Source organism: Eleutherodactylus coqui, chromosome 10, assembly GCF_035609145.1.
Source record: "Eleutherodactylus coqui strain aEleCoq1 chromosome 10, aEleCoq1.hap1, whole genome shotgun sequence".
Lineage (NCBI taxonomy): Eukaryota > Metazoa > Chordata > Amphibia > Anura > Eleutherodactylidae > Eleutherodactylus > Eleutherodactylus coqui.
In genome coordinates, this window is record NC_089846.1 from 130,293,903 (window position 1) to 130,321,074 (window position 27,172).

Genomic DNA, 27,172 nt, shown 5'->3' on the forward strand with positions numbered 1-27,172 from the left:
CAGGTCCGGCGATATGCCTGTGACACGCGAGGTTTTGTAGCCCATGTTTCCCTATGGAGCCTTCCTCTCTGTTGCATTGCATGAAAACGCGGTTTGCATGCAATGCGATGCAACTTTGACAGTAGCAAATGCTACTGTGAAAGTTATAATCTAAGCCCTAACTGCTGGAAAAAAAAAACGCACATACATCACCTTAAACGAGCTGTCAGCCCAGCCACATCTTCTCCCCGGGTCTCGGCACTGATCTTCTTCTTCTCTTTTGGCCGGGGATTCAAAAATCCCCGCCTCCTGGAAGTGCTGGCTGTGATTGGCTGACACTTAGCCAATCACAGCCAGTGCTCAATGAATGGCAGTGATTTAACCAATCACAGCCATACTTCGAGCTCTGGCTGTGATTGGCTAAGTGTCAGCCAATCACAGCCAGCGCTTCCAGTAGCCGGAGATTTTTCAATCCCCAGCCAGAAGAAGAAAAAGAAGATCAGTGCCGGGACCCGGGGAGAAGCTGTGGAGGCGATCCGGACAGTGCGGAAGAGGTGATGTATACTTATTTTTTTTCCCCCTTTAGTTACACCTTATTTTCAGGGTAGGGTTTATATTTCAAGCCCCCCCCCCAAAAAAATCCTCGCACGTGATGCTACAAAGACGCAAAATTTTGTAGTGTCACATGCGACTTTGTAGCGCTACAAAATCGCGGTATTGCTGCGAGAAAATTGCAGCGATATCGCACGGTGCAGCGATGCAATATCACTGCGATTTTCTTGCAGTGATGCGGTGTCGCCCGTGTGAAGGAGGCCTAAAGGTACCTTAAAGTCTTTACTCCCCCTACACTGCCATGTACATTACACACTTACCCCACAAGACATCCTAGATCATTAGACTCTTCATGATAAACCATCTATGCCAACATAGATCAAGCTCCGTAATGTTATATGTTTATAAGATGGACTACACAAGCACTTAGGATATCTGTTCTGCATTAAGAGGGAAGCAATGTAGCAATGGGCATGCTGAACGGAATCCTATAATGTTGCGTTGCTCTAAGTATCCACTTTTTCCGACAAGCCACGCCCCCTTATTAGGAAAGACCAAGTGAATTATTCTTTTGCTTCATAAATACACGTAGGTCTAAAACTTGATGCCACATTTTGGCACATTTTATGGCAAGGTCAAGGCACAGTCACAATGGTAAATCTTCTCCACTATACCTTGGTCCACTGAACATGTAGGCCTGCGTGTATACTTGGAGGGACGACGTGACGAATGGGTTATGGAGCAGATGGTCTTTCCTAGGTCTTTGGATGTTTTATTTCCGTCTTGGGCCATGTTTGTGGAAATTGTATCTAATTAACTATTTGACTGATTGCCTTAGAGGGGTTGTCCGAGGGTAGTTTCATATCTCTGCTTGAATCTTCGGTTCGAGGTTCTGTCACAGATCCGGCACAAAATACCGTAAGAAAAAGTATTTATAATCAATGGGGTCCATTCGGCTCTGTTCGGTTCAATCATAAGAGCAGACTGGAGCAGGAAACTGGGACCCCTGACGCAGATGTGAAACCCCCTTATACTTTTTTGAAATTCTTGCTCTCCATGACAAAACGTCCTACACCCGCCTCTCCCGGCTCCCGCAGCTCCTGCACCCCATCTCCGATCTCCCGTGTGACACTGTGTTTGTAGACAATCAGTCAACCTGATGTCACAGCCTACTGCAGTCTATCACAGACCTCAGCGCTTGAACATTGAGGTCTGTGATTGGCTGCAACAGCCGGTGGCATCTCATAAACTGGACCTATCAGCACATACTCTGCATGGAGAACGGAGCCTTGACATTGGAGCTGCAGGGAGATAAAAGAGGTGAATATAGCGTGTTTTATTATTTCCAGGCATGGGTGCAGGAATTTAAAAAAAATGGACATCCCCTTTAATGGTATATATAAAGTGAAAGCATACATTGTGCTCCCCTCAGCTCTGCTGCTCAGTGACTTTCAGGCCTTTCATTTCCCATTAGGCCTTCCATCACAATACATTTTCTGTAGAGTTTCTTGCTTGACACTGTAGATCAGTCTTAACACCTTTGTAATCCATCTCTATTCTAAATTACAGATTCCTGCCCCATACAGTGAAAAATGGCTTCAAGCTTCAAACGAGTAACCAAGAAGGAAAGGCAAGAAGTGCTGAACCTGTAATTAACCAGATCATTGATAAATTGAATCATGTCAATCAGGTAGGTGAAGGTCACACAATGCACAAAACTGCATGAACACCATGAAGCCTAAACTACAAACTGGTTAGTCTAAATGACCTACTGATAACATGTCAGAAAATGAAACGTGGAACGTTAGCCGGGTGGGAGAGGGGTTAGTATTTGTAACCCTTTCCAATCCACTGTCTGACCTCTGAAGACATTATGATTTAAGGCTGTACAGCTCCGATATTGGAAGACGTCCGTCGGGGTTCTCTTACTGTATATTGCCAGCCTCTCTGCTGTCGGAGCCTATCCAATGTGTCACCTCATGCAGTACTGGCTTTAGCCAGCAGATAGCGCCATTCTACAACGGCAGAAAAAGAGTAAGCCCCCTAGGAAAACCAGGATACAAATTGGATTGGAAAGGGTTAATCTACTGCATGCTTTTTGTCATGAGTTCTGTAAATTCATCACCCTCTTGTAGACTTTTATGCTTATTTTCTGGGATCTGGGCTGAAGACTTCTGCATTCGTGAATCTTTTTTCCATGCAGTTGTGGTATGCTGGAGCGGGGCTCAGGAGCGAGGGGCTATACTGGTGATATCATGGTGCTATTACCCATCCATGGTGAATGACTAAAGTGTTGCTCCATAAAACAGCCCCACTGTGGTTGAAAGGTGGGGTGATGTTATGTTGCAGTGGGCAGCTTGTTGCTGTCTGGGTGTAGATGGTATGTGGCAGTACGTAACCCCAAAGATAGACCATGGAGGTAGGTTAGGTCATGTGTACTTGATAAAGCGTGGTGGTTACAAAACATTCCAAATGGAGGTACAATTCTTGAAGAGCAACAATACAGGCTGGGTTAATCGTGGTGGCTGTGTCCCTCCCTGATCTGTCCTCAACTGTAAGGTAAAGGTAAAGTCCCCTGGTGCAAGCACCGAGTAATGACTGAATCCTCGGGGGACGTCATATCGTGAGGGGAAGGGGGGGGGGGGTTCCAATTGCCTTACCCCCCAGCAAGTAGTGTGCTTATTTTACCGACCTCAGAAGGATGGAAGGCTGAGTCAACCTTGAGTCGCCTACCTGGACCAAGCAGGGATTGAACCTGCAACCTTCAGGTCATGAGCGAGAGCTTAGGACTGCATTTCTGCTGCCTTAACACTCTGTGCTCAACCGTGCTGCATAGTAAATTATCACAGCCCTGGCTTCCTTTAGGGAGCCCTTTCATTAGTGGTACTATTTCCTTCTGTATTCCTACGGAATAGGCCTAACGTAGTCTTAACCTACATTTCTTCTACTCAAAAGCAGGCCTCAAGATCTGCATCTCCTAGGCCTGGAGAACAGCAGGAAATTACTTAGTGAACTAACTTTGCCCTTACCACCTACACTGCCCCATAAGTACTGTAGGAGTCTATGTGGCTTATATAGATTTCTAACTGTGATTGGCTATTTGTATCAAACTACAATTGGGCTGAACTGATTAACCTTTACTATGCTGCATATTAGTTAAACAAGTACACGGCATCACCTGTGAATACAAAATACGGTGGGCAATAGATAGTATAAACAGCAATAATCATTATAAGACCGCCATAAAGCATCACACACAAAGGGGAGCTCATTGGTGGCACTAAATGCCCTTTCCTGGGTACCACACAGTTATGTCCGGGCCACCATCTACATTGAACGTCTCCAACTTCCTCTATCACTGGTGCCATTATTGAACTACACTTCCCATTAGCCATTGCTTTTTTACCATTCCGATCTTTTTAGGCATACATTAGGGTGAAGGATTTCGTTTGTGAACCAGTTAAACCATCAAAGTAGAGCAAATGGTACTGTTAGGGGCCAGGCAGGGGCGTAACTATAGAGAGTGCAGGGGATGCGGTTACACCCGGGCCCAGGAGCCTTAGGGGGCCCATAAGGCCTCTCTTCTCCATATAGGGAGCCCAGTACAATGAATAAAGCATTATAGTTGGGGGCCCTGTTACAGGTTTTGTATTGGGGCCCAGAAGCTTCAAGTTATGCCTCTGTGCAGCATGGTTTAGGTATGGGTACGGGTACAGATACAGATAGAGGGGGGGGCCCAGCTCACGTTTTGCGTCAGGGCCCCTGAGCCTTTAGTTACGCCCCTGGGGACAGGTATGTATGGAGACAGAATAATATGAAAGGGACCTATTTACTGGGCAATGAAGTACAAACCTGGTTCACAACATGATGCCCTTCATTTCACATAAGTGTAAATGCACAGGTCTTAATTAGTATTCGGTTCCCCTCTCCATTGGGCCTTTTATATATAGAAGCTACATAAATATATTATTCCTCTTAATTTCAATATCAGTGGAGATGGAGTTTGGATATTATAGGCAGTTCGGGGTTCCTGACCATTTGCTGATTGGCAAATCTTTGATTTAAAAAAAAAAAAAAAAAACATTTAGTTTTATAGATAAGAATTTCTGCACAGTGGGAAGAATTGGAATAAGAGGGATTCCTCCCTGTCTGGGAGAGGGAGACGAAAGGTAGGCAGTCTGTGATCAGTTGACAAAAAGCAGCCCAAAGACAGCTAATATGGCCGACGATGGTCATTTCAGACAGCTACTTTTTGTCCCAAACACTGAAGACTAAAGAAGTTTGGAGGACGAGCAACTGAGATTACAAGTAACAAGGGCTCCATATATATCAGGACAAAGTCACTTGGATCAGCCAATTTTGGTGCAACAAGACCACTATTGTATGTGTATAGGGTCGGGGTGTCCCAAGCCTTTCTGCTGCCTGAGGCTAAGTGTGAAATGTTCCCCAACCCGCAATAAAAACACAGTGAAAGTGCCAGTACTCAAGACACCCAACACATGTTTGAACCATTGAAACTTGTCTAAAGTGACAGAGTAACTTTAGACAAGTGGCTCCCAAGGTGAGTGTCGCCCTTAGTAATAGTGACCCTTTTAATGGCTCCAGTAGTAAACATGACTCCATTAGTGGTCCGAGTAGTAATAGTGACCCCTTTAGTGGCCTCAATAGTAATAGATACCTTGTTAGCGGCCCTAGTAGTAATAGTGACCCCCCCATTAGTAATCTCAGTAGTAATAATGACCCCCATAGTGGCACCAGTAGTGATAGTGGCCTCCATAGTAGCCCCAATAGTAATTAGTGCCCCCATTTGTAACCCCAATAGTGGCCCCAGTCTTACTATGGTCCCCCTTGGTGAAATTCTAGACTGGCACCAAACTGGCAGGAATTTAACTTGCCCCTTTTCTAGCTTCATCACAGTGGCTGCCGCTGTAATCAGACTATGACCCATGACCCCTCCACCCGGTGTCTGCGCTGTGTATGGAATGACATTTGAAGCTAGAACGCAGATGCCAGGGGAGAGATGGAGGGTACAGTCTAATTACAACAGCGAAGGCCACTGGACCAGAGCTACAGACTGAGTGAGTTAAATGCCTGATGGTGTTGGGTTGCTGCCTGGCCAGCTCATAGCTGACAATTTTTTTCCCCAACCATTAATATAGCCAGTTAAAAAATAAACAGTGGCCTTAATAGCCTGCCATGCCCGTAACTCATCAGCCGGGTGGCAACTTGCTGCCACCCCTCTGAGGAGCTGCAGACTGTTGCCTGAGGCGGCAGGCTATGGTCGCCTCGTGGTAGGGTTGACCCTGTATCGGGGCTTCTTGATGTTCCTCTGACAGATGAATACATTTCATTGCCTGATCCTTTTGTTCCCCCTGAAGGTAAAGCACCGCCACAGCTGTCTGGCAGCGGCTTTATCCACTGTCCCTATTGAGAGCATGTAAGTGCTCGGCTGAACTGAGAAGTCACATGTTTGGGGAAGCCGGGAGAGATGACTGTTTGCCGAATGAGTACTTGGCCAACAGCTATCGAAGGTGTATGGGCACCCAAAGACTGCATTCCATTATCCCGTATGGTTGTATTGCTGGCAGCTATTTACTGTAGCATATCTGGATATCTTTACATTCACCTAGGGTCCAGCAGATATTTAGCCTTCAGTCACTGGATATTTGAGATTTTAGTCTAATAACTAGTCCAAATGATAGAAACCAAGACTGGCAGCGTGATTATTGTCCTCTCTAGAGCGGTTTGACCCCTAAGTCTACTACCTGTTCTTTATCTGTAGACAGATTGTGAAATAGTCAGACACAAACAAGTTAATTTAAAACAGGGATCGTTTGTGAATGATTTCTTAGCACAAAACCTTGGTTTCTCATTTCCCTTCCAGGGAGATAGAGATCTGTAATTTTTTTTTCTTTTGAGGATGTAGAAAAAGCTACATCTGTACTCCGCAGATCTTGAGATAGTTAGGGTCTTCTACATGAGACGATTCTCGGCCTTTTTTAATGAGTGTTAATTGACAATATAGCTGGCGGATTGGCGCTTGTTACTGTACGCTTGTACACGTGTGGCAGATTATCGCCAGTATGGGGACAAACATTCATATAGATTGTATCTCTTGGTAACACAAGGAGGTCTTCTGCCAATGAATGAGTGCTTTACGCCAGCACAAGAGATCCAGTCAGCTCATGAACGAGCATTGCCGATTGATCTTGGGCATATTGACACAGGCCAATAATCGAATACGGCAAATGAATGCTCGTAGCAATACTCATGCCCGACCATCAGCCTGTGTAAAAGGGCCTTAAGGCTGCCCATATACAAACTAAAGGTTCGACCATTTGGGCTGTCCATTGTTTAAAAAAGTATATAGGTGAGCCAACAGCAGACTATCGTCCTTCAAAGATGTGATCTGTAAGGATGACATTTTTTGGATGTTTTTAGCTGAAAAGCTATAAATGTATGGCGTGATTAAACATGGCCAATCATTTGCTACTTTTCACAAGCCCACATAGTTTTTAAAGGGAACCTGTCACCACATCTAAGCACCATAAACTTAGAGTTAGGGCTCATGCCCACGGCCGGCCCCCCCAGAGACCCTATACTCACCTCTCCGGATCTGCTGCAAGTGTCTTGCCTGGTGAGCCGGTGTGTCGGCGCTGGGTGGTGTCGTGGATTCTTGTGGTACTTCCACAGTGCTCACAGCTGAAGTATCGCGGGACGGACGGCTTCCATTGACAGTTGATTTCCACTCGTGGGCATGGGAGAATCGTATTACACAGCATGTCTATGGACGGACAATGCTGCGGAATTCGCGGCGGGTGTCTAACCGCGAATTCCGCAGTGATAAACCATCCGTGGGCATTAGCCCTAAAAGTTCTAGTGCTCATAGGGCAGTTTCTGAGGAGTCTAGGACCAGATATTCTAATGACCTGAACAACAATTAGTGAAATTTATCATCCACGGAACATGTATGACAAATTACTATCATCCCAATTATTACTTGTCATTATGACTGTACTACACGATGAAGTTGGTGAACCTTCTAGTTTTTATCAGATGTAAAACTATGTGTTCATAGAAATGGCTGGCGTATTTTATATGTAGTTTAATGTACTGATGGAGAATATGTTAATTAACCAAGACAGGTCCACTTTAATCAGTAAGGGTCAGGAATGTGCATTGGCAGCTGACCACATTGTTCCACAGGGAAGAACCAGCAGACGTGTTTCGGAAGTATGTTCTCTGCTATGCCACACTAAAAATATAGATCAAGCTGGGAATGATAATTATATAGGAAGCTATATTGCTCGTAACACTATTTTATATCCACCTACCTCCTTGTAGTTTTGTAGATTGCTTATAGTATTGTCTATTAGTTTTAAAACACATGATGACCTGGATGGGGGAAGATTGCTGCTATAGAAATTGAGCAGTCCGTGTAACAGCTGAGCTATCCGTGTAACAGCTGAGCTGTCCGTGTAACAGCTGAGCAGCCTGTGTAATTTACATAAATACCATGTCTCTTGTTTGGTAAGGGGACAGTCAGTAAAGGCAGTAGTTGCAATACGAGTCAGAGGTTGCTGCAACCGCAATATCAAAAAATCCAACTTGGATAGATTTTTTGTGATGTTGCTGTGGCTGCATTGAGTTCAGTGGCAGTGCGAGGTCACAGTGCTACACAGTGATCTTTGGTCATGTGACTCCTGTCCTGGCCAAAGTTATCCTGTAGCCCTAGACTTTAAGTGAATGACCTTCCTTGAATACCATCATGTAGTTCAACCCTAAATAGTCCACAATTATGCGATTTTATATCATTATAGCTGTGTGATCTCTATTTTTTCTGAAACAGAGTTACGAATCTTCTGCAGAGACATACACTGCATGGCCACTTTAATAGAGACCTCATTTAGTGGTACATTGGACCTCCTTTGGCCTTCAGAAACACAAGTATTAGGGGTCCCAAGGTGTAGCAAGAGAACATTCCCCATATCACTACTCCACACCCAGCAGCCTGCACAGCTGACAGGAAGGGTTCATTGATTCATGCTGCTTGTATCAAATTCTTACTTTCCCATCAGCATGCTGTAACAGAAATCTGGATTATTCTGACAAATTGGTTACGCCCACAGGATCCCCTTTTGCTGGATGTTTTTCCTTGATCATACCCTTCTCCGTAAACTCCTCATGCTGTTGCATGAGAATCCGTCATCTGAAGTTACAGTCATCCGTTCTCAGGAAAGAGGAGTTGTGCGTTCAGACAGCACTAGTGTTATATTTGGCTGCAATTTCATTGACTGTCATCAGAATGATTTTTGACGTCCTCCTTTGACCCCTTCCGTTAGAGTTGTTCACACTCACAATCATTCGTGCAATACTCTCCCCGCTGTTGCATGAGAAAACCTCACGAGGTTCTCATCTTCTGGAATATTGGACCTGACTAGCACTGATGACCAGGCCTCATTGGAGGTTGCTCAACCTGTCTCTTCTTTATTTAGGAAAACAACCAGCACATGACGCGTTTCATTGACGCAGGCCATTCCTTAGGCTGGATACAACGTGGCTTCTAAATGATAAGAAGCCTAGACGCATTAACAGAGAGGTAGACAGGTTCTAATAAAGTGGTCATTCATTGTAGGATTAGGGGATTCATTACTCGCTCATTAGATGCCCCACCACTCTGATGGTCCCTGGTGGTCCTGCAGCGATGACATCATATACATCTTTCATGTCACTGTTGCAACCAATCACTGGCCTCAGAGGTCATGTGCTGTCCATCCAGTGACCGGCTGCAGCGTTAATATGAATGATGTACATAAAGGACATCACCGCAGGATCGGTGGGGACCACCGAAGCGGAGGGGCATTTACTGGATGAGTTATGGTTATTTTTTTAATATTTCAGCCTATTTTCTGCTCTCAGCCCGTGTTTTTAAAAAATCCTGCACAGCCTCTTTAACCCTTTCCAATCCACTGTCTGCCATCTAAAGACATTCTGATTGAAGGCTGTACAGCTCCGGTGTCCAGCAGGGTATTCTTACTGTAGATTACTGGACGCTCTGTTGTCGGGGGCCTCTCCAGCATGTCCCATACCGCAGTACTGGCTCTAGCCAGCAGATGGTGCCATTGTATAATGGCAGAAAGAGAAAGCCCCCTAGGAAACCCTGAATCCAAAATTGGATTGCGAAGGGGTAAATGATACCACCTGGATGTATGACACCTTCATGGAGGGATCTTAGAAGCTTAATGCATGCAGTTTAAAGACTGACTAATATAACGGCGTGCAATAAGTAACTCTGCATCTACGTAGGGCATACTCAGGTCTGGGTAGTAAAAAAAAAAAAATCAGCTTTTCCACTCTTCAAAACAATTATTGGAGGATCTTTAGAAAGTAGAATAATCACCTTGCAAATCCCATATTCTCAGTAGCTATTGACATTCGACAGATGGTGCCCATGACTCTGTCCATCGCCAGGAGAAGGTCAGGTTTATCTACAGTTAATGGCTAATAGCTTTGTTTTCTACAATCGCGCACCAGCAAAACACATGCAAATCCGAACAGCTTGATGACTATTATAAGACACATATTATAAAATCAGTGTTTATTTTAAGGTCCGTTTTGAAAATGAGATTATTCGCTTTAAGTAGTGCCAATGTAATCTAATGACTACAGACCGGTATGACTGAGGGCTGGCTCATGCATATCTGAGCTTGCAGAAAAACAATTACTTTGAAAGTAGAACTACAAACATTTCCTTCCTGTGAAACAGTAATAAATAGCTGGAGCAATTAAACTATTAAAACCACATGCTGCTGGAGTGATCCCCGCAGTTACGATTATTTCCTTTTGTGGCATGGTAAGCTAAATGGTATTTTTGTAAATGATGTGTATTAGCAGGTATCTGGCAAATCTCATCTGCTCCATGAGCTGAGGAGCGCTGCCGGGTCTAGATCTGGTATTTAAAGCTTAACCTGCATTGTTCTCCTGTGAATTAGAGGTCACCCATTGGTTGTCGTTAACATGCTGTTCTCACACACGTTGCGGAATGAGCAGTTACAGGGTGGCTCTATAGCCCAACTCTTAAGAAGTTATGACCTGTGCAAAATAGTTCTCCAGAAGGAAGACAGTTGTCTCTGAAACAGTGCTGTCTACAGATCAGTGCCTGTGAATGGAATGATAACATATTTCAGGGGTCTTTAACTCTTTCCTGCCCTGATTCCACATATATGGTGCATGTGGGAGAGCATTAACTTGTAATGCCGTGCATGTATCGCACAATGATTGCACAGGCTCAAGAGCCGAGCCTGCACCACCAGCTGTAACATACAGACGACACCCTGCTGTAATGGTCGGGATTAGAGATAACTGAGATCGTGGCCATTTAAGACCTTCCATGCTATGGTCCATAGTGACTGTGGCAATTGAGTGGTTAGACAGTGGGACTGTCACTCCCATTGGCAGCCCCACAACCTAATCACAAGGTAAAGATGAGTTGTGATGACAGCCAGGGGCCTACTGAAGTCCCCCTGGTCTACCGTCTTTGTATACACATTAGGTCTTGCCAGAGGCAGGGTCTAATAGGATGCCAAATACACTACAATACAAGAGTATTGCAGTATGTTATATGAGTGCTCAAGCAACATGGTCACATCGATCACAGGATAAAGATGGGTTGTGATGACAGCCGGGGGTCTAATGAATGCCCCCCACCAGGTCTACTGTTTTTGTATACCCGTTAGGTCTTGCCAGAGGCAGGGTCTAATAGGATGCGAAATACACTTCCATACAAGAGGATTGCAGTGTGTTATATGAGTGAGCAAGCATTTGCTTGGTTCTGTCCTTTTAATGGGATTAAAAAAAATGAAAATAAAATGTTTAAATTAGATTAATAAAAGTGCTTTAAACATATTTTGTATCAAAAAATAGAAATGATAGAAAAGTACATCTTCCTACATTCTGATTGAAGCTTGTACAGCTTCAATGTCAGAAGATGTCCGACAGGGTATTCTTACCGTCTACTGCCAGCCACTCCACTGTCGGAACCTCTCTGGCGCATACCCTGGCTTTAGCCAGCAGATGGCACTGTTGTATAACAGCAAAAAGAGAAAGCCTTTTAGGAAACCCTGAATCCAAACTTGGATTGGAAAGGGTTAAACATTGATCCTTCTGACCTATTTTATAAATGGGCATGGGTGATGCAACATAGATCTTGTTTGTGTCATGTATTAAAACTAATGTACATGGAAAGCAATGGCCCTTAAGAGAACCAATTCAATTCCAGCTGTTATTTTAAAGGTTCTGCTTAGAAGGTCGAGCATTGGACTGGTTTCTATGGACAAAGATGCCATTCCGACGACAGTTTTGTTACGATTGTCATTGCGTCCCGATTTGTTGAAAGTCTTCACTGCGGCTTTCACCTTGGAATCAAGTGCAATTGAATATTTCTTTTGAAGCATGAGTATTGTTCATTTCTCTCCCCACTTCACATTCAAAGAAGATGGAAAAAAAGAAAAAAAAAACCCAAAAAACAAGCAACACAAGTCAACAAAAAAACCCAGATTGGACTCGGTAAATAAACAACACGATAATGGAAACAACCCGCGTCCTTCACATTAACCATCAACCCTTGCTCTGCATTGAATGAGGCATAAAGCAAGCAAGCTGTTTTAGATAGACTTCAGAAGGCCAGATGTAGGTACAGCGAGAGTCAATGATTAAACACCCCCTTCCAGGGAACTGGTTAAACAGCAGCTCATTCAGGAATCCATCTACTGTCTACAGAGCTTGTTTGGCTCATTAAGCATTGCTATTGTTGTAAGCCTCTTGGAGATCTACTTTGAAGCATGGTGGCCTTCTCAAACAGTAACCTTTCCTGAAATAAAGGGGTCAGCAAGAAAAAGGTTATGCGTTTGCACTATCCTTCCCTAATTAATCGTATGTTTTTTTATTTATTTTTTTCCTTCCCTTTAAAGTGCTCGTCAAGGATTTCCAAAAACATCGCCACACTTTTCCATGGGCCATATCTGGTGTCGCAATGAAGCCATTATGCACTTGAGTTGGAATGAGATACAACAACAGGCACAACCATGGAGAAAAATGGCAATGTTTTTGAGAAAAAAAAGCCCTTTTTTCATAACCACGGACAACTCCTTTAAAGCTGAATACGCAGGGCATTATTTTTTAGCCTTGATTAAAAAATCTCTATACATAAAAGTGAAAATGTGTTTGTTTATTTTTGATAGGTCCCTACATGTCTTGATGGATCTTAACTAGAGATGAGCGAGCACGCTCGTACAAGGCTGAAGCTCGAGCGAGCATCGGTCTTCTCGAGTAACTCATTACTCGTCTGAGCAAATGCGGGGTGGCTGCAGGGGGGAGCAAGGGTGAGAGAGAGATCCTCCCCACTAACCCCCGCCGCCCCCTGGCATTTGCTCAGACGAGTAATGAGTTACTCGAGAAGACCGATGCTCGCTCGAGCATCATCCTTAACCGAGCATGCTTACTCATCTCTAATCTTAACCAAACTTGGTATTCATAAGGCCTCATGTCCATAGGCGGATTGAATTCCACAGCGGGTGACCTGCGGAAACCCTTTGCGCGAGATCGTGGATGTAATGGTTTTTCCGCACGGATGTATGCGGATGCACTGCGGATCGTCCGCGCGGAAAAAAAATCTGCAACCCCACCTCCCAGCCTTTTTCTGCACCTCTCTAATTGATTTTAACCTTCAAAGCCACAGTGCATCCGCAATTGTATTTGCGGATGCAGTGCGGATCATCCGCACCCATTGACTTCTATGGAGCCATCCGCACGGAATCCGCACTGAAATGAAATAAGCTACGATTTGTTTTCCGTACCAAGCAGTTTGCAAATCAAATCCGCATGTTTAAATTCATTTGCTGTTATGGATGCCAATGCTTCCCTATGGGCACTTTAAATTGCGGATCTTCCACGCGGGTGACCAGTGTGGATTTCGCATATCGAATCCATCCATGGACATTGGGCCTACCTAACTCTTCATGATCTAACTTAAAATATTAGGTGGAAGAAGGTTCAACTGTTTGTTGCTCATAGCAACCCATCACAGCACACCTTTCATCTTACCAGACCAGCTTAAGGAATGATGATTGGTTGCTAGGTGCAACAAACAGTTTTTTACAGTTTCAAGTACATGAGGCCGGTTATATAATCTATGGTAAAATAAGATGCTTTGTGATTTAGCATAGTGAAAAATTTTAATGTGTGGCAGATCCGTAATGTCTCACAAAAAATGGAGACCCATTGGAGAAGTCCAGCCGAAAACGAAGAAAGTAAAATTACTGCGAAAGAGACAAGCGAACCATGTGACCAAGGGCTTAAAGAACGAGCTGGGAAGAGCCAGGACATCAAGGGCCGCAGAGACCTCAAAACAGCACCAGGCCCTATGTCAAAAAGAGAAAGACAGAGCCAGTGCATCAAGAGCAACAAGGTTACCCGAACAGGGGTGGATATATAGGCTAGTATATATATAGAATTCTGCAAGGACAGAAAAGACAGTGGAGCAACTCTGTAGTGGTGTCCTAAGACCCAATATGGTATGAGGCTTTACAGAAAGTTATAGATTTTTGTATGCAGGTCCAACCTATGCCTGTTTATGACAGGCTGTGATACAGGTGAAGTGATATAGGCAAAATACTAGTGTAATTCGCAAGACTCCAAAATAGTGTGAAGAAATAAAGTTCTTTCTAGTGAATAAAAAAAAAAAAAAAACAGCAAGAAAATGCTTATTTGGGATATTGCACAATAGCAGCAATAAAACATATCCAGAGTACAGCAATAATAGTGAGGGGGATAAATAATAATGGGTCATAGAGATAAATAGTGTGAATGTAGGAAGGGGAGGGTAAGAAAATAAAAGAATAAATAAAAGGGGTGAATAGAAAAGTGATAAAACAATGATATAAAATCAAATCAAATGGTAAGGTGATATTTCATACACACATTATAGACAATACACTATATGATAAATAGGACATTGACAACATGACAGATCTGAATGGGTAAACAGCTTGGACCATAAATGGATGAAAAATTTGTGTACAGATGGCATAAATTGGGCGTAAACGGTGGTATGAAATAAAGCTGAAACATAGTATTTCTGGTGGTAAATGATGAAGATTCATAAAAACCAACCTATAAATTACATTGAAAAATTAAATGGAGAAAAACGACACAATAAATCTGAAATCAGACATTTTCTCCATGGAATCTTTACATATATTTGCATTGGGACATAAGTACAGCTTTAATATTTATTTTATTTTATCACTTCAAGGTCTTTATTCACTAAAATTATTTTCAGATTTATTGTGTAGTTTCAGAGCAGCTCCAGAAAATAAACTGCTCTTTAAAGGGGACTCTCTGGTCTGGATCAAACAGAATGGTCCCGAGCCGGAGAACAACCGAGTGCTCTAACGGGGCTTATGAAGAAGGGTTGTCTTCTTGGCACTGCCCCTCCCTTAGTTAACCCTTTCCAATCCAATTTGTAGCCTGGTTTTCCTAGGGGGCTTACTCTTTTTCTGCTGTTATACAACAGCGCTATATGCTGGCTAAAGCCAGTACTGCATGAGGTGACACATTGGATAGGCTCCTACAGCAGAGAGGCTGGCAATATACAGTAAGAGAACCCCGACGGACGTCTTCCAACATCGGAGCTGTACAGCCCTAAATCATAATGTCTTCAGAGGTAAGACAGTGGATTGGAAAGGGTTAGAACACATAAGCTGTCCATTCAGAATGTAATAATAGATTGCACCGTGTTTCATCTGGATACAAAATTGTCAGGTTTTATTTTATCGGTATTTTGCAATGTGATATCTCTACTGTAGTAAAGTGTGGTTTTGTGCATGGTAGGGGGTCACCCAGGACAGCTTGTTTACCGCTGTCGTAACTCCTGCGTTGTAGTCATCAGTCGCCATTCACTTTGTACTAGTCTTGACATTTCCATATTCTCTTCTCCATTATTCTCACATCATATTCTGCTTTATACAGGCAGATAATCACAGAAGAGCAAAAACTGGGTTTAGGATCACTAGTCCTATTGTCAATATTTTATGTCTATTTGAGGTACTTTTACACGAGCTGAAAGTTACTGAAGTAATCGCTCAACAGAACGATTACGGGCGACTGTCGTTCTGTGTAAACATAGGATGCAACAGGACAAGTGAGCGTGAAGAACCAAGCTACTGTCGGCAGTGCTCCATTACGGGCCCCCGGGCAAAGCAGTGTACTGGGGCCCCTACTACAACTACTCACAGGAATAAAAATGTAAATTGTTGATACAATTAAACATATATTTAATTTATTGGCCCTTCCAACAAAATCGGCGTTGAAACATTAAAACATGCTGTGCAGCAACAACTAATCAACATGATTAAAGGGTTATTCACCTGGAAATCTATATTATATGGGGATGCGGCAGCACGGGACGACGTCGAGAAAACTCGGGAGGATGAGCGACTTGGTAACCGGCGACCTAGACCGGAGAACCGGGAGTCTAAGTCTCTGGGGTCCATTTTCCTCCTACACTGGAGACGTCTCTTTGTTCATAGTGCCAGGCTACTTTACACTAGAAAGTAACGAGACGAAAGATGATCCACACATTGATTTGGCGGGAAATCTCTCTCTTTATTATAGAAATTATGGATAATTTACAAAAGGCATTATGGGTAATTTGAAAGTGAAACAGAAAGTGGCAAAATTAAAGTCTTCACACATGGCATAGACAGATTGGGGCCAAGTTCATATCCCGCCACACAACATTATCATATGTAATACAAGGTGCATTGAAATGTTAACATACATAGATTACTATGGGGCCCCATGCTTGTGGGGCCCCCGGGCAAGTGCCCATCAGGCCCATGCATTAAGATGGCACTGACTGTCAGTTTAAGTAAACCGGCATTCATTCATCTATGAATGACTGCTTGTTTACTCTGAACAGATATCTCAGCATACTTTGCCTCCATTCGGGGAGTAATTATCACTTCTGTGTTAAAGCACAGGATCGATAATTGTCCCATGTCTAAGTACCTTAAGGCCAGACATTGCAGTCCTAATAGGCTATATGCATACACTCATTGAAAAAAGAAATCAAGGACCTAGAAGAAGTCAAATCGAAAAAAAAATTCCATGTGTGATTGTAACATTTATATAAGTGAGTGATGACAATAGGAAGGCTCTAATACCTTGTTGGGCCGCCTCTAGCTTGGATGCAAGATGTGATACAGGCGGGCATGGAGGTTTACAGGCTCTGTATGGTATCCTGTGGTGTATCAGTCCTTATTTGCGGTAGCTGAGTCTGTAGGTTGTGCACACTTGTAGGCTGTTGAAGTTGGTGTCCCAAATGGTCCCATACATGTTCTATTGGCTACTGGGCAGGTCACAGTAGTATGGCAATGCTGTGATGACATTCCTGTGACACCCTTTCCATGTGCGTCTGAGCATTATCCTGCTGGAAAATGCCTCTTGGAAGCCGCCATGAGAAGCAACCTGTGTGGCTACAGGATATCCTGAACATATTGCTGAGCTGTCATTGTCCCTCGTACCACTACTAGGGGTGGCCGACTGTTTTATGCGATGTCAATCTGGACCATCACACCAGCAGTGAGGGCAGTGTGCCGCTCCGTAGCAAAGGCAGGATTGAGGCTCTCACCCTGAGGTCTCCAGACATGAACACGGCTGTCTGACAGTGCCCAAATAAAATCTGGATTCTTTGCTGAAGACAACCTGATTCTACTCCATAGCTATCCAGTTTCATTGTTCATGACTTCACTGTAAACTGAGCCAACGGTGGGTGGGTGTCAATAGCAGTACACATAATGGGTGCCAAGAGACCAAGTGTCCTTCAGCCAAGTGCCTTAAAAATGCTTCTGTCACACAGGGGCTGTAATGATGGTGCCACCTGTCACTGGATGGCAGACAATGAAACAGTTGGAGCTGTTCATGCATGTCGGATGATCAGATGATCCTCTCTACTGGTGGTCTGTCGAGGACGTCCTGAGTCTGGTCGCCTTGTGTGCATGTCCTCACGCTGGTCCCTCCTAACAGTCAGGTCATAATAGCCCAGGTGGCAGTCCATTTTTTCGATACAACCATCCAGCTTCTCGCATTCCAATAATTCGTCTTTTCTAAAACTCTTTCAACTGAGTATGTATATATTATATGAATAGATAGTGTCTGGTATTCTGTAATCGTTATGTGACCTCATCATCATATGGGGCACATGCTGACCCAATTACAGAGCTGCTGCTTTCTCTTTTCTCCTGACTGCTCCTGCCTATGTCATCTTGAAAATCAGATGTGTAGTAACACATATAGGAATCCTGAAAGATACCAGATGCTACAATTGTAAGAAAAACACATAAGGCTCTCAAAAATACACTGCACCTCTGCTATTTCTTATAAAAAATGTAAAAACTCCAGCTTATTGACCTACTAGCGCTAGGTGCAGTGGGTCATGCAAGTAGGTTGCTAATCAGACACCTACTGAATGCACCATCATCATTTAGCAGACACCGCCAGACACATTTTACTCCATATTGGCCGTCACAGTCGTTCAAACTGGCCATACTTGCTCAATGACACCAGGCGATGGATGACGGATCTTTCTGGAAACTTTTTTTAAGTGAATGATTGGTCGTGCACAAATGGTCTTTCTTTGAATGAGAAATCCTTTGTTCGACTATTGGATAAAAATTTGAAACATGGCCGACTTCTTTCCAGACGGTGACAGCCTGTCATCAGTTGGCTAAATCATACGTTCAGTGCTAAATATCACCCTACAAACGATCATTTTGGTTGCAATCATCCATTTTCATCAGCCTTAGTCTAATGTCTATGGGCACCCAAGATAGAACTGAGAGAAAGCGTTGGGATGTTAGGTATTTGACATATTATATAGGGCATAACCGCGTGAATTATTGTTAATATTTAAAGTGCTGCACATATGAAAAAGGTTCACCCACCGTTTCTTCTGTGGAGTTCAGGATACGTCCATCCAATAACATCCCTGTACTCTTTCCAGCTTTTTCTGAAGGGGCTGCGAAACGCGTTGTTGTGCTGGTTACGAATTAACTAACAAAGATTTGGGTTAATACTTCTGCCTTAATGCTACTTACATTACGAGGGTAACGCCTACAGTCCTTTATTCTTCTCCTTTTCATGGTCAAGCATTGGTCTGAGGCCGGGCTCAAACGAGCTCGTAAACATAAAAGTTTAAATAAAAAAACGAAACCAGGAAGCCAATGCATGACAGCGTATGTGAGATATGCTCTTATGTGCAGGCATACGCGATCACAAATGCCGTCATATGCAACTCCATACACCGGCAAAGCGTTGCATTTATACGCAGCATTTTACCATACAGTCGTGTGAGCCCGGCCTAAACGTGGTTCTAAAAGTAATGGAATCCTATGAGCTGCCCCCGGACAAACTGAACACACAAAGTCCATAGACTACTTATCGTTACTCTTTACTAGAGATGAGCGAGAACCAAAATGCTCGGGTGCTTGTTACTCGAGACAAACTTTTTGTAATGCTCGAGAGCACGTTTCCAGTAACGAACCCCATTGAAGTCGATGGGAGACTCGAGCATTTTCCATGCTGACCCATGCTCGGTAGCTGCATCTCTCTCTCTCCTCCATTTTCTCGAGCAGCGAGTAACGAGCACTTTGAGTATGCTAATGCTCGGACGAGCATGCTCGCTCATCTCTACTCTTTACCCCACCGACATGAATGTTTTCAACTAGGGGAGAATATATCCGTAATACCGGAACGCCATAATGTCATACTGTATAAAACCTCTGTATTCCTCAGTATGGCTCCATAGATGAGTGCCGTATTACATTTTGTCCCGAGCCATAATATGGATATATGTGCATGAGCCCCCCCCCCCCCCCCGACTCAACCCGTAATTTCTCTATCTCTTCTGACAAGTAAATCTGAATTTTCTGGTCACGGCAATAAAACAATTGAATGAGGATTCTTATCAAATCGCGGCTATAAATTTCCTCCGTCTTTCGAACCCCTTTGGAGTGGCAGCAGCCGGTGGCTAGGTGGCACTGTTGCCCAGATGTCTGTGTTTGTAGAATTAAAATCTGGCTCTGTCTTCTAACCTGTTATGTAGACCGACTTAAGGGAGGATTTTGTAGTTAATAGCCAAGAATTTCCTTTGAAAGCAGGTGAAAAAACAGCTTACATTCCAGCATTTTTTCATAAGCTACTGGAAATGATTTTCTAGTCTCGAAGCTCGGGGTATTTTATTGCCTATTAATCAGCACATATTCATTGTTGAGGCTCCGCTTTGAAAGGCAGCGCAGATAAAACCGCTATCCTGAATATTAACTGGTAGCATTATGTCACCGCATTGTACTCTGACAAATCTTCTGGAATTAAAACAGCCGCTATCCCCTGCAAACAGGAGGCCGGCGCGCAAAACCCCATTATTGTTACAAGCCATATTTTTTAAGAAGTTCTAACTACGCCAACCGCAATTGATTTAATTAGTTTGGGCTAACTCGTTGCCTTTAACAATCCACATGTGTTCCCCACATTAACAGTTCCTCATTCACTGTGCCGATAGATAGGGCTTTTGTGAGCTTTTCGGAATCATAAATTAGACTTTTTTTGTAATATGGTCAAGATGCTTTATGAATCCCGTTGACTTTAATGATAAGGTTAGTAATAATTGAGTTATATTATGACGGATACACATAAGCCAGAGCGGACAAAGAGCAGCTTTTCCAGCAGATTAAGTTTAAGGCCTCCTTCCCACGAGCGTGACGGGCTCCGCAGCGTAATATTCCGCTGTGAAGCCCGTCACGGCGCCCCCCAGAGCCCCTATACTTACCTGCGGGAGATAGCGTGAAATCGCTTCCCCGCCCACCGCCGCGCGTCACCGCCCGTCACCGCCCACCACCGCCGCGTCACCGAGCGTGTCACGTGACGCGGCCGGCCGCGTCACGTGACGCGGCCGGCCGCGTCATTTGGCGTCAGATGACGCGCGGCGGTGGGCGGGAAAGCGTTTTTTCACGCTATCTCCCGCTGGTTACAGCGGGAGATAGCGTGAACGGACGGCTTCCATTGACTGCAATGGAAGCCGTCAGTGCGTACAGCCCGTCCTCACCCGCAGAAAATAGAGCATGCTGCGGGTGAGGACGGGAGAAATCGCGGTGCGTAATTCCGCGGTGGAATTACGCATCGTGAGCATTGTGCTATTAGGTTCAATAGAACCTAATAGCAGCGGGCAACGCAGCGGATTTTCGCCGCGAATTACGCGGCGGAAATCCGTTCGTGGGAAGGAGGCCTAAGAGGTTTCTGAGGACAATAAAAAAACAAACAAAAAGAATTTACCTATTTAGCCAAAGTCCGGATTCTGTGTGCCCCGTGACTATATCTGAGGTTATGTCACTATGACTTTTGTGGGGGGGTTTCTATATTTTTTCAGATTTATAGATAGCCAGTAGATGGGGATGTTGAACCTCAAGCCACGCTGCCGGCATCAGGAATAGAGATGAGCGAGTATACTCGCTAAGGCACATTACTCGAGCGAGTAGTGCCTTAGCTGAGTATCTGCCCGCTCGTCTCTAAAGATTCGGGGGCCGGCGCGGGTGACAGGTGAGTTGCGGCGGGGAGCGGGGGGAAGAGAGGGAGAGAGAGATCTCCCCTCCGTTCCTCCCCGCTCTTCCCCGCCGCTCCCCGCCCCCTGCCGGCCCCCGAATCTTTAGAGACGAGCGGGGAGATACTCGACTAAGGCACTAGTTGCTCGAGTAATGTGCCTTAGCGAGTATTCTCACTCATCTCTAATCAGAAACCCTCTTTGAGGTTCCTAGGGTGTCTTATAAAGACTCGGCAAAGAGGGAAAATCAACTGCTAATGGCACTACTCCACAATCCCTACAAAGATGTCTGCACTAATCATGGGTACCTTTATTGTCCACAACATAAAATATACCTATGGATATAATTACCAAATATAAGTATCTTCTACTCCCTTTTTACATCTTTTTATTGTTTTGACTTATATTTGAATTTTCTTGTACTTTCTGCTCTGCATGCAAAAATATTGTGATGACTTCAATGCTTAATGTTGTAATTAGAATTAGTCTTGAATATTAGTCTTATCTGTCTAATTAAGGAATACTTTATACAGGACAACTGTCATCACTTCAAATAGTCGTTAGAGTTTACAAACGACTGTTGTGTGCTTTTACACAGAGCGATTGTTGCTCACTTGTTGTTTAATTTCGCAATTGTTGGAAGCATTTACATGGGCCAAAATATACTCATCAACTAGTCAGAGGTGGGAGGTTCTTTGGCGGTCATGTTTTGGAAGTTTCAGCCCCTTCACAACCCACGCTGATTGGTTGCAGAGTCCACTGAACGCAAGTAAGTGAATACTTGCTGTAGTAAGAGACCTCAGCACTGAGTTTCAAATGAAGGCCAAACCAGAGAGATAGCTGTGATGACCAAGACCAGCCACATAGCATAGCATTGTCTTGTTTTGAAGACCAGCATTGACTGTTTAGTTGACGATCACTTGCATGTATTTATGTGTTGTTGGGAACCAATGAGCGTTAAGCCGGAATCCAAAATGTTAAGAGAAGGTGGGAGCCAATGAGCGTTTGGTGGGAGGAGCACGTCAAACAAGCGGACCCCTCCCTACAAAGTTATTGGCCAGACATTAAAAAACAACAATTACCTGTTTACACCAGACCACAATTAATCAACATATGACTATTTTAGGTGAACTGAAAGAAAGAGACTAGTGAACGAATACCCGCTCATTACCCAGTTGGTGTCCATATTTGCATGAAACAACTGTCTCTTACATTCACGGTATCTAGCGACTATTCAGTGATACTTGTTCTGCGTAAAGCCACCCTAACTTGTGAATAACTAACATCTGCATTGTGGCCTAATTGCTCCCTGTAGCTGCACCAATGACTCTGAAGTCCGAACTCAGGAATGTCCCATGTTATTTCATACCTAAAGGTACAGAGGCAGCAAAGTTTTACTTGATTGTGATAACTTTATGAAACAAGTTTTCTTACCTTAAGCCATTTAATAGCTATTACTCTTTTTAAAGTAACACGACCAATCCCCTTATAAAGTAATTGAAAGGGTAAAAAACAAACTGTAGCACAAAAAGTTATCATAACACGTTAAAAGTCATGCTAAAGTCTAACACATCTGTATGTTTTGTAGTGATGCCTTCCATCTAAATCAAAATCTTCAAAGAAGCTCCTTCGTGAAAACTCTTGACAAAACATGGAGGAGTTACCAGTGTTAGCCAATCAGATCAATGCTTATATTTTGTAAACTGCACTACAGAAATGACAGCTAGAATCTGATTAGCTACTATGATCAACATTTCTGCATGTCTGTAACAGCTTTCACAAACAAGTCTGGTTCGTCTGAATTTATAGTTATTTTTTTAGAGCTGTTTTACATAAAGCTACTTTGCTCAAATCCAAATAATTACAATAGTTAATAATGATAGTAGACCCATGTAAAAAGGCAAATTGTTTGACAAAAATATTAAAATAACACAAAACTTTTCTTGTCATTTATTGTGCATATTTTAATATGTAATAATCTTGCATGTATGGACGTTAATTGCTGTGACTGGTAGGTATAATCAGATGTCTTAACAACAATGTTGCTAATTATTGATGGTTGCTTAAAGTAAATAAGCCTTATACAAGTCATAGCAGCACCATTCTTCTCCATAGGTTGTGTGCCAATGGACAAAGAGGTACTTTTTCATCCACATGGGCTACATAGGGTATTGTAGCTCAACCTCATTCACTTTTTTAAGCTTGAGGGTGGCTTCAGACGAGTGAATGTACAAATATGTTCTCCCATGATACCAAGTGCTGTAACAAGGGGGCATCCTCTATGTTTAGAGGAAAGAAGGTTTCTACACCAATATAGAAGGGGGGTTTAAACTGTAAGACTATAGAACTCTCTGCCTAAGGACATGGTGATGGTGAACTCACTAAAAGTGTACAAGATGGGTCTGGGGTCTGGACATCTCTCTTGAGTGGTACAATATTTTTATAGAATTATTATTAATTTCAGAAGGGTTGTTGGTCCAGGGATTGTTCCAATTGTCAAATTGGAGTCAATAGGGAATTTTTTCCCCTTAAATGGGGAAAATTGGCTTCTACCCCATTAGGTTGCCTTCCTCTACATCAACATTGGAGGTTAATAGGCTGAACTGGATGGACATGTCTTTTTTCGGCCATACATACTATGATACTATGACGAACGAATCAAAATTAATTTTTTTTACTTTCAAATTTGACGTTTGTCTATTTTAGCCCTCAAAGCGGTTGCCTGACTACAAAAAAAAGTAGCTTTGAATAAGTTAAAAATGGTCTCCAAGTTTTTTCCATCCTTTTTCTCATCCAAAATTATGAGATCTTCCAACTCTAAGCTCCTATTCCCTGATGTAAGAAGCCCACAGACTTCTATCTATGGAGCCATACTTAATGATGAAAAGCTCACTCTTTATTGTCCACCAGCCATTTTCATCTGTCCATCATTACTGATCAAGCCTTGTATGCCCTTACTTCCCAGGTTGCATTTTGGCATCCTTCGGAGTGTGTATACAATTTCAGCCAATCAAGACTGTTTACATCCTAAGCCCATCACCCATCTGTTCATAGTGAAGATCTATGGAAGACGATTTAGGATGCACAGAAGTGGAGTATGAATGGAACTTTAATATTATTTATAACTAGAGATGAGCGAGTAGTGCCTTATTCGAGTACCTGCCCGCTCGTCTCTAAAGATTCGGCTGCCGGCGCGGGTGGCAGATGAGTTGTGGCGGTGAGCAGGGGGGGAGCGGGGGGGGGGGAGAGAGTGAGAGAGAGATCTCCCCTCCGTTCCTCCCTGCTCTCGGCCGCGGCTCCCCGCCCCCCGCCGGCACCCGAATCTTTAGAGACGAGCGGGCAGGTACTAGAATAAGGCAGGTACTAGTATGCTCGCTCATCTCTACTTATAACATGCTAAATTATCAAATCTAATTAATCCAATATCAAAGTTTATTTTTTTCTTCATCGGCACAGAGCATTACTCTAAAAAAACTTTCAAGAGCGTAGAGACTTTTTCACTCTGAGTTTTAGGAATACTATATGTGTGATGGAGGGAGAACGGTGCAGACCGCAGATTTAAAGGGGCATGTTATCATTATTTAGGGACTATTTATTAATCTGGAAATACCATGTGGTTAATGTTGCGTGCACTCTGGAAAATATTTAATAAAAACATTCCAAAATAGCAATGGCAATTCCTTGCATTTTTTTCTAATCCAAGGTAATCTGAGCAAGTCCTGCAAGGTAAAGTCATCATGCCTGAAAAACGTCTCTCCTCCAAAACCAATCTCATGGCAATTCGGAACACATTTTAGGTTTACGGTTCCATTAGGTAATCATTCTGCTCCGTCCTGGACAGATATCAAAGGAACCCATAGCAAACACTTTATATGATAAACTGTAATAAAACCTTTTTTTATTAAGTGATGAATGGTGAGTAACCAGTTACATATGTATGGTAAGGTATAGGAGTAGTAGACATCAGCAGCACTGGATATGATTGCTCAATGGCCAGTTGTTGATGTCCTACTAACAGCATTGTGATGGGCCTTGACAAAATCTGTTTAGCTCAACACAATAACTGTGTTTATTCCCAGGAATCCAAATCCACAGGCAATTTTAACAACATCAGGAGGGAGCGCCAAGAATCCTTTGGAGTAAATGCAACATGCTTCAGGCTAGTTTACTTCTCATTGTTAAAAAGACCTCATTTAACTATTATGGGACTGCTAACGGATCGTATCCACACGATGACCAGACACAGCAGTAGTACTCTGTTTAAAGAGCACTTTATGGGGGGCATTCAAGTTCTAAGGTCTTCTCCTTTTTTTTTTTTCCGAAAAACCACTTACCTCAAAAAGCTGGAGGTATTGTCACTTCTCAACATAATGTCCCTCCTGGTGTACATATTTTTCACGATGCATTAAATGGTCACTGTGAATACTTCTTTAGGGGTCTCTTTTGCCCATTGGAAAATTGGTCATGCAAGTGCGGCACGACTAGAAAATGTGTGACCATGGAGGGACCATCATCATTAGAAAAAGCCAGTTGCGAGGTCAGATGAGTAGGGAGCATGAGGAACCACTTCAACGTTGTACTCATGAAGAAACTGTTGAATTAGTGCCTCTTGATGAGTAGTAGTGTTGTCTTGATGGATTCGCGGCTGAAGAAAACTGTTCGCATCTTCAGGACTTCACACAAGATGGTGTGCATGCATCTTACAGAAATACCAACTTTGCAGGCAATCTCTTCCACAATCAATTGGTGGTCCTTCATAACCGTTTGTTCCACTTGCGCAATCATGTTGTTGGACTGATTGGTATGTTGGGGTGCTGACCAGCCAGTTTCCCACCCTGCTGGGTTTTGTACTGATGATCTAAACACTGGAGACAAAAGCAAGTCCAGCTAAGTGGAGAATCACTTGACATGCCTGTGATAGAGACTGTGTAAATCTGCAGCGGATTGTGAGCAAAGGACTATGTAGAATCCTAGAATTGGAAGGGACCTTCGGGGTCATCGGGTCCAACCCCCTGCTCAGTGCAGGATTTACTAAATCATCCCAGACAGATATTTGTCCAGTCTTTGTTTGAACACTTCCATTGAATGAGAACTCACCACCTCCCGTGGCAACCTGTTCCACTCATTGATCTCCCTCACTGTCAGAAAGTTTTTTCTAATAAGTGTCTTTTTGTACAAATGGTAATAGGGATGCTAACGTAGTCAGCAGGATTTGAACCTGAAATGGATTTCTAGTCCATCGCCTTAACCACTCGGCCACGTTACTAGAGACTATGTACTAGAGACTTATTTGCTCTTGTTACCGGCAACTACTAGCTGGATTTTAAAACAGAGACTGCGTTGCTGCAAACCGGCATGGCCTTTTCAAAGAAGTATTTCCGTCAAATTATTGCCTTTGTAAAAAAGTGGAACCACTAAACCTGCTGCCCTCATTGAGAGAATAGAACTGCCACTCCTGTGGTCTCATAACGAGTAAATACCCATTCTAGTTAACTCTGCTGTGTCCATTGTCATTATTAACCCCATCCTTGAGTGTGCTCTGAGTCACACACACTGGTTTAAGCCGATAAGGACTGTCCCCCTTACATATCCGTAAATGCCAATAAGATTGTGGTCTTTAAATCATCCAAAGAAGCATATTTTTGAAATTGGTTGATAGACCATGTGCTCAATAGCAGCATTTACCTTTGATTACAAGATGATCAGACAATCCATCAAATAAAGTGAATGGTCAGCTCCTTAATCGACTACAAGGTACATAGTCACACACTAATATGTTGGGCCAGTTGACTGATGTTATTGCAGTGAGCTCATAGTATATGGCCGTCACTAAAGTCTTCATTTTCCATGTTTTTTTTAAAGGCGTTTTCCAGGCAAATCCAATTGAATACCTATCCTCAATAGTTCAAAAATTCATTGCTGTCGATCTGCCAGACATCGTCATCAAGGTTGGAGCAGGAAGTCTCAGAGTTAACTTCACTCCCATTA

General features: G+C 43.3%; 1 protein-coding gene across 1 annotated transcript in view; it reads left to right on the top strand.

The window, feature by feature from the left end:
• GPC3 (glypican 3) overlaps positions 1-27,172 on the top strand; it is a 440,854-nt gene that overhangs the window by 271,006 nt on the left and 142,676 nt on the right. The window contains exon 6 of the mRNA XM_066581848.1: positions 2,101-2,221. Within this exon, the coding sequence (XP_066437945.1) occupies positions 2,101-2,221 (121 nt within the window). The remainder of the gene's footprint in view (positions 1-2,100; positions 2,222-27,172) is intronic.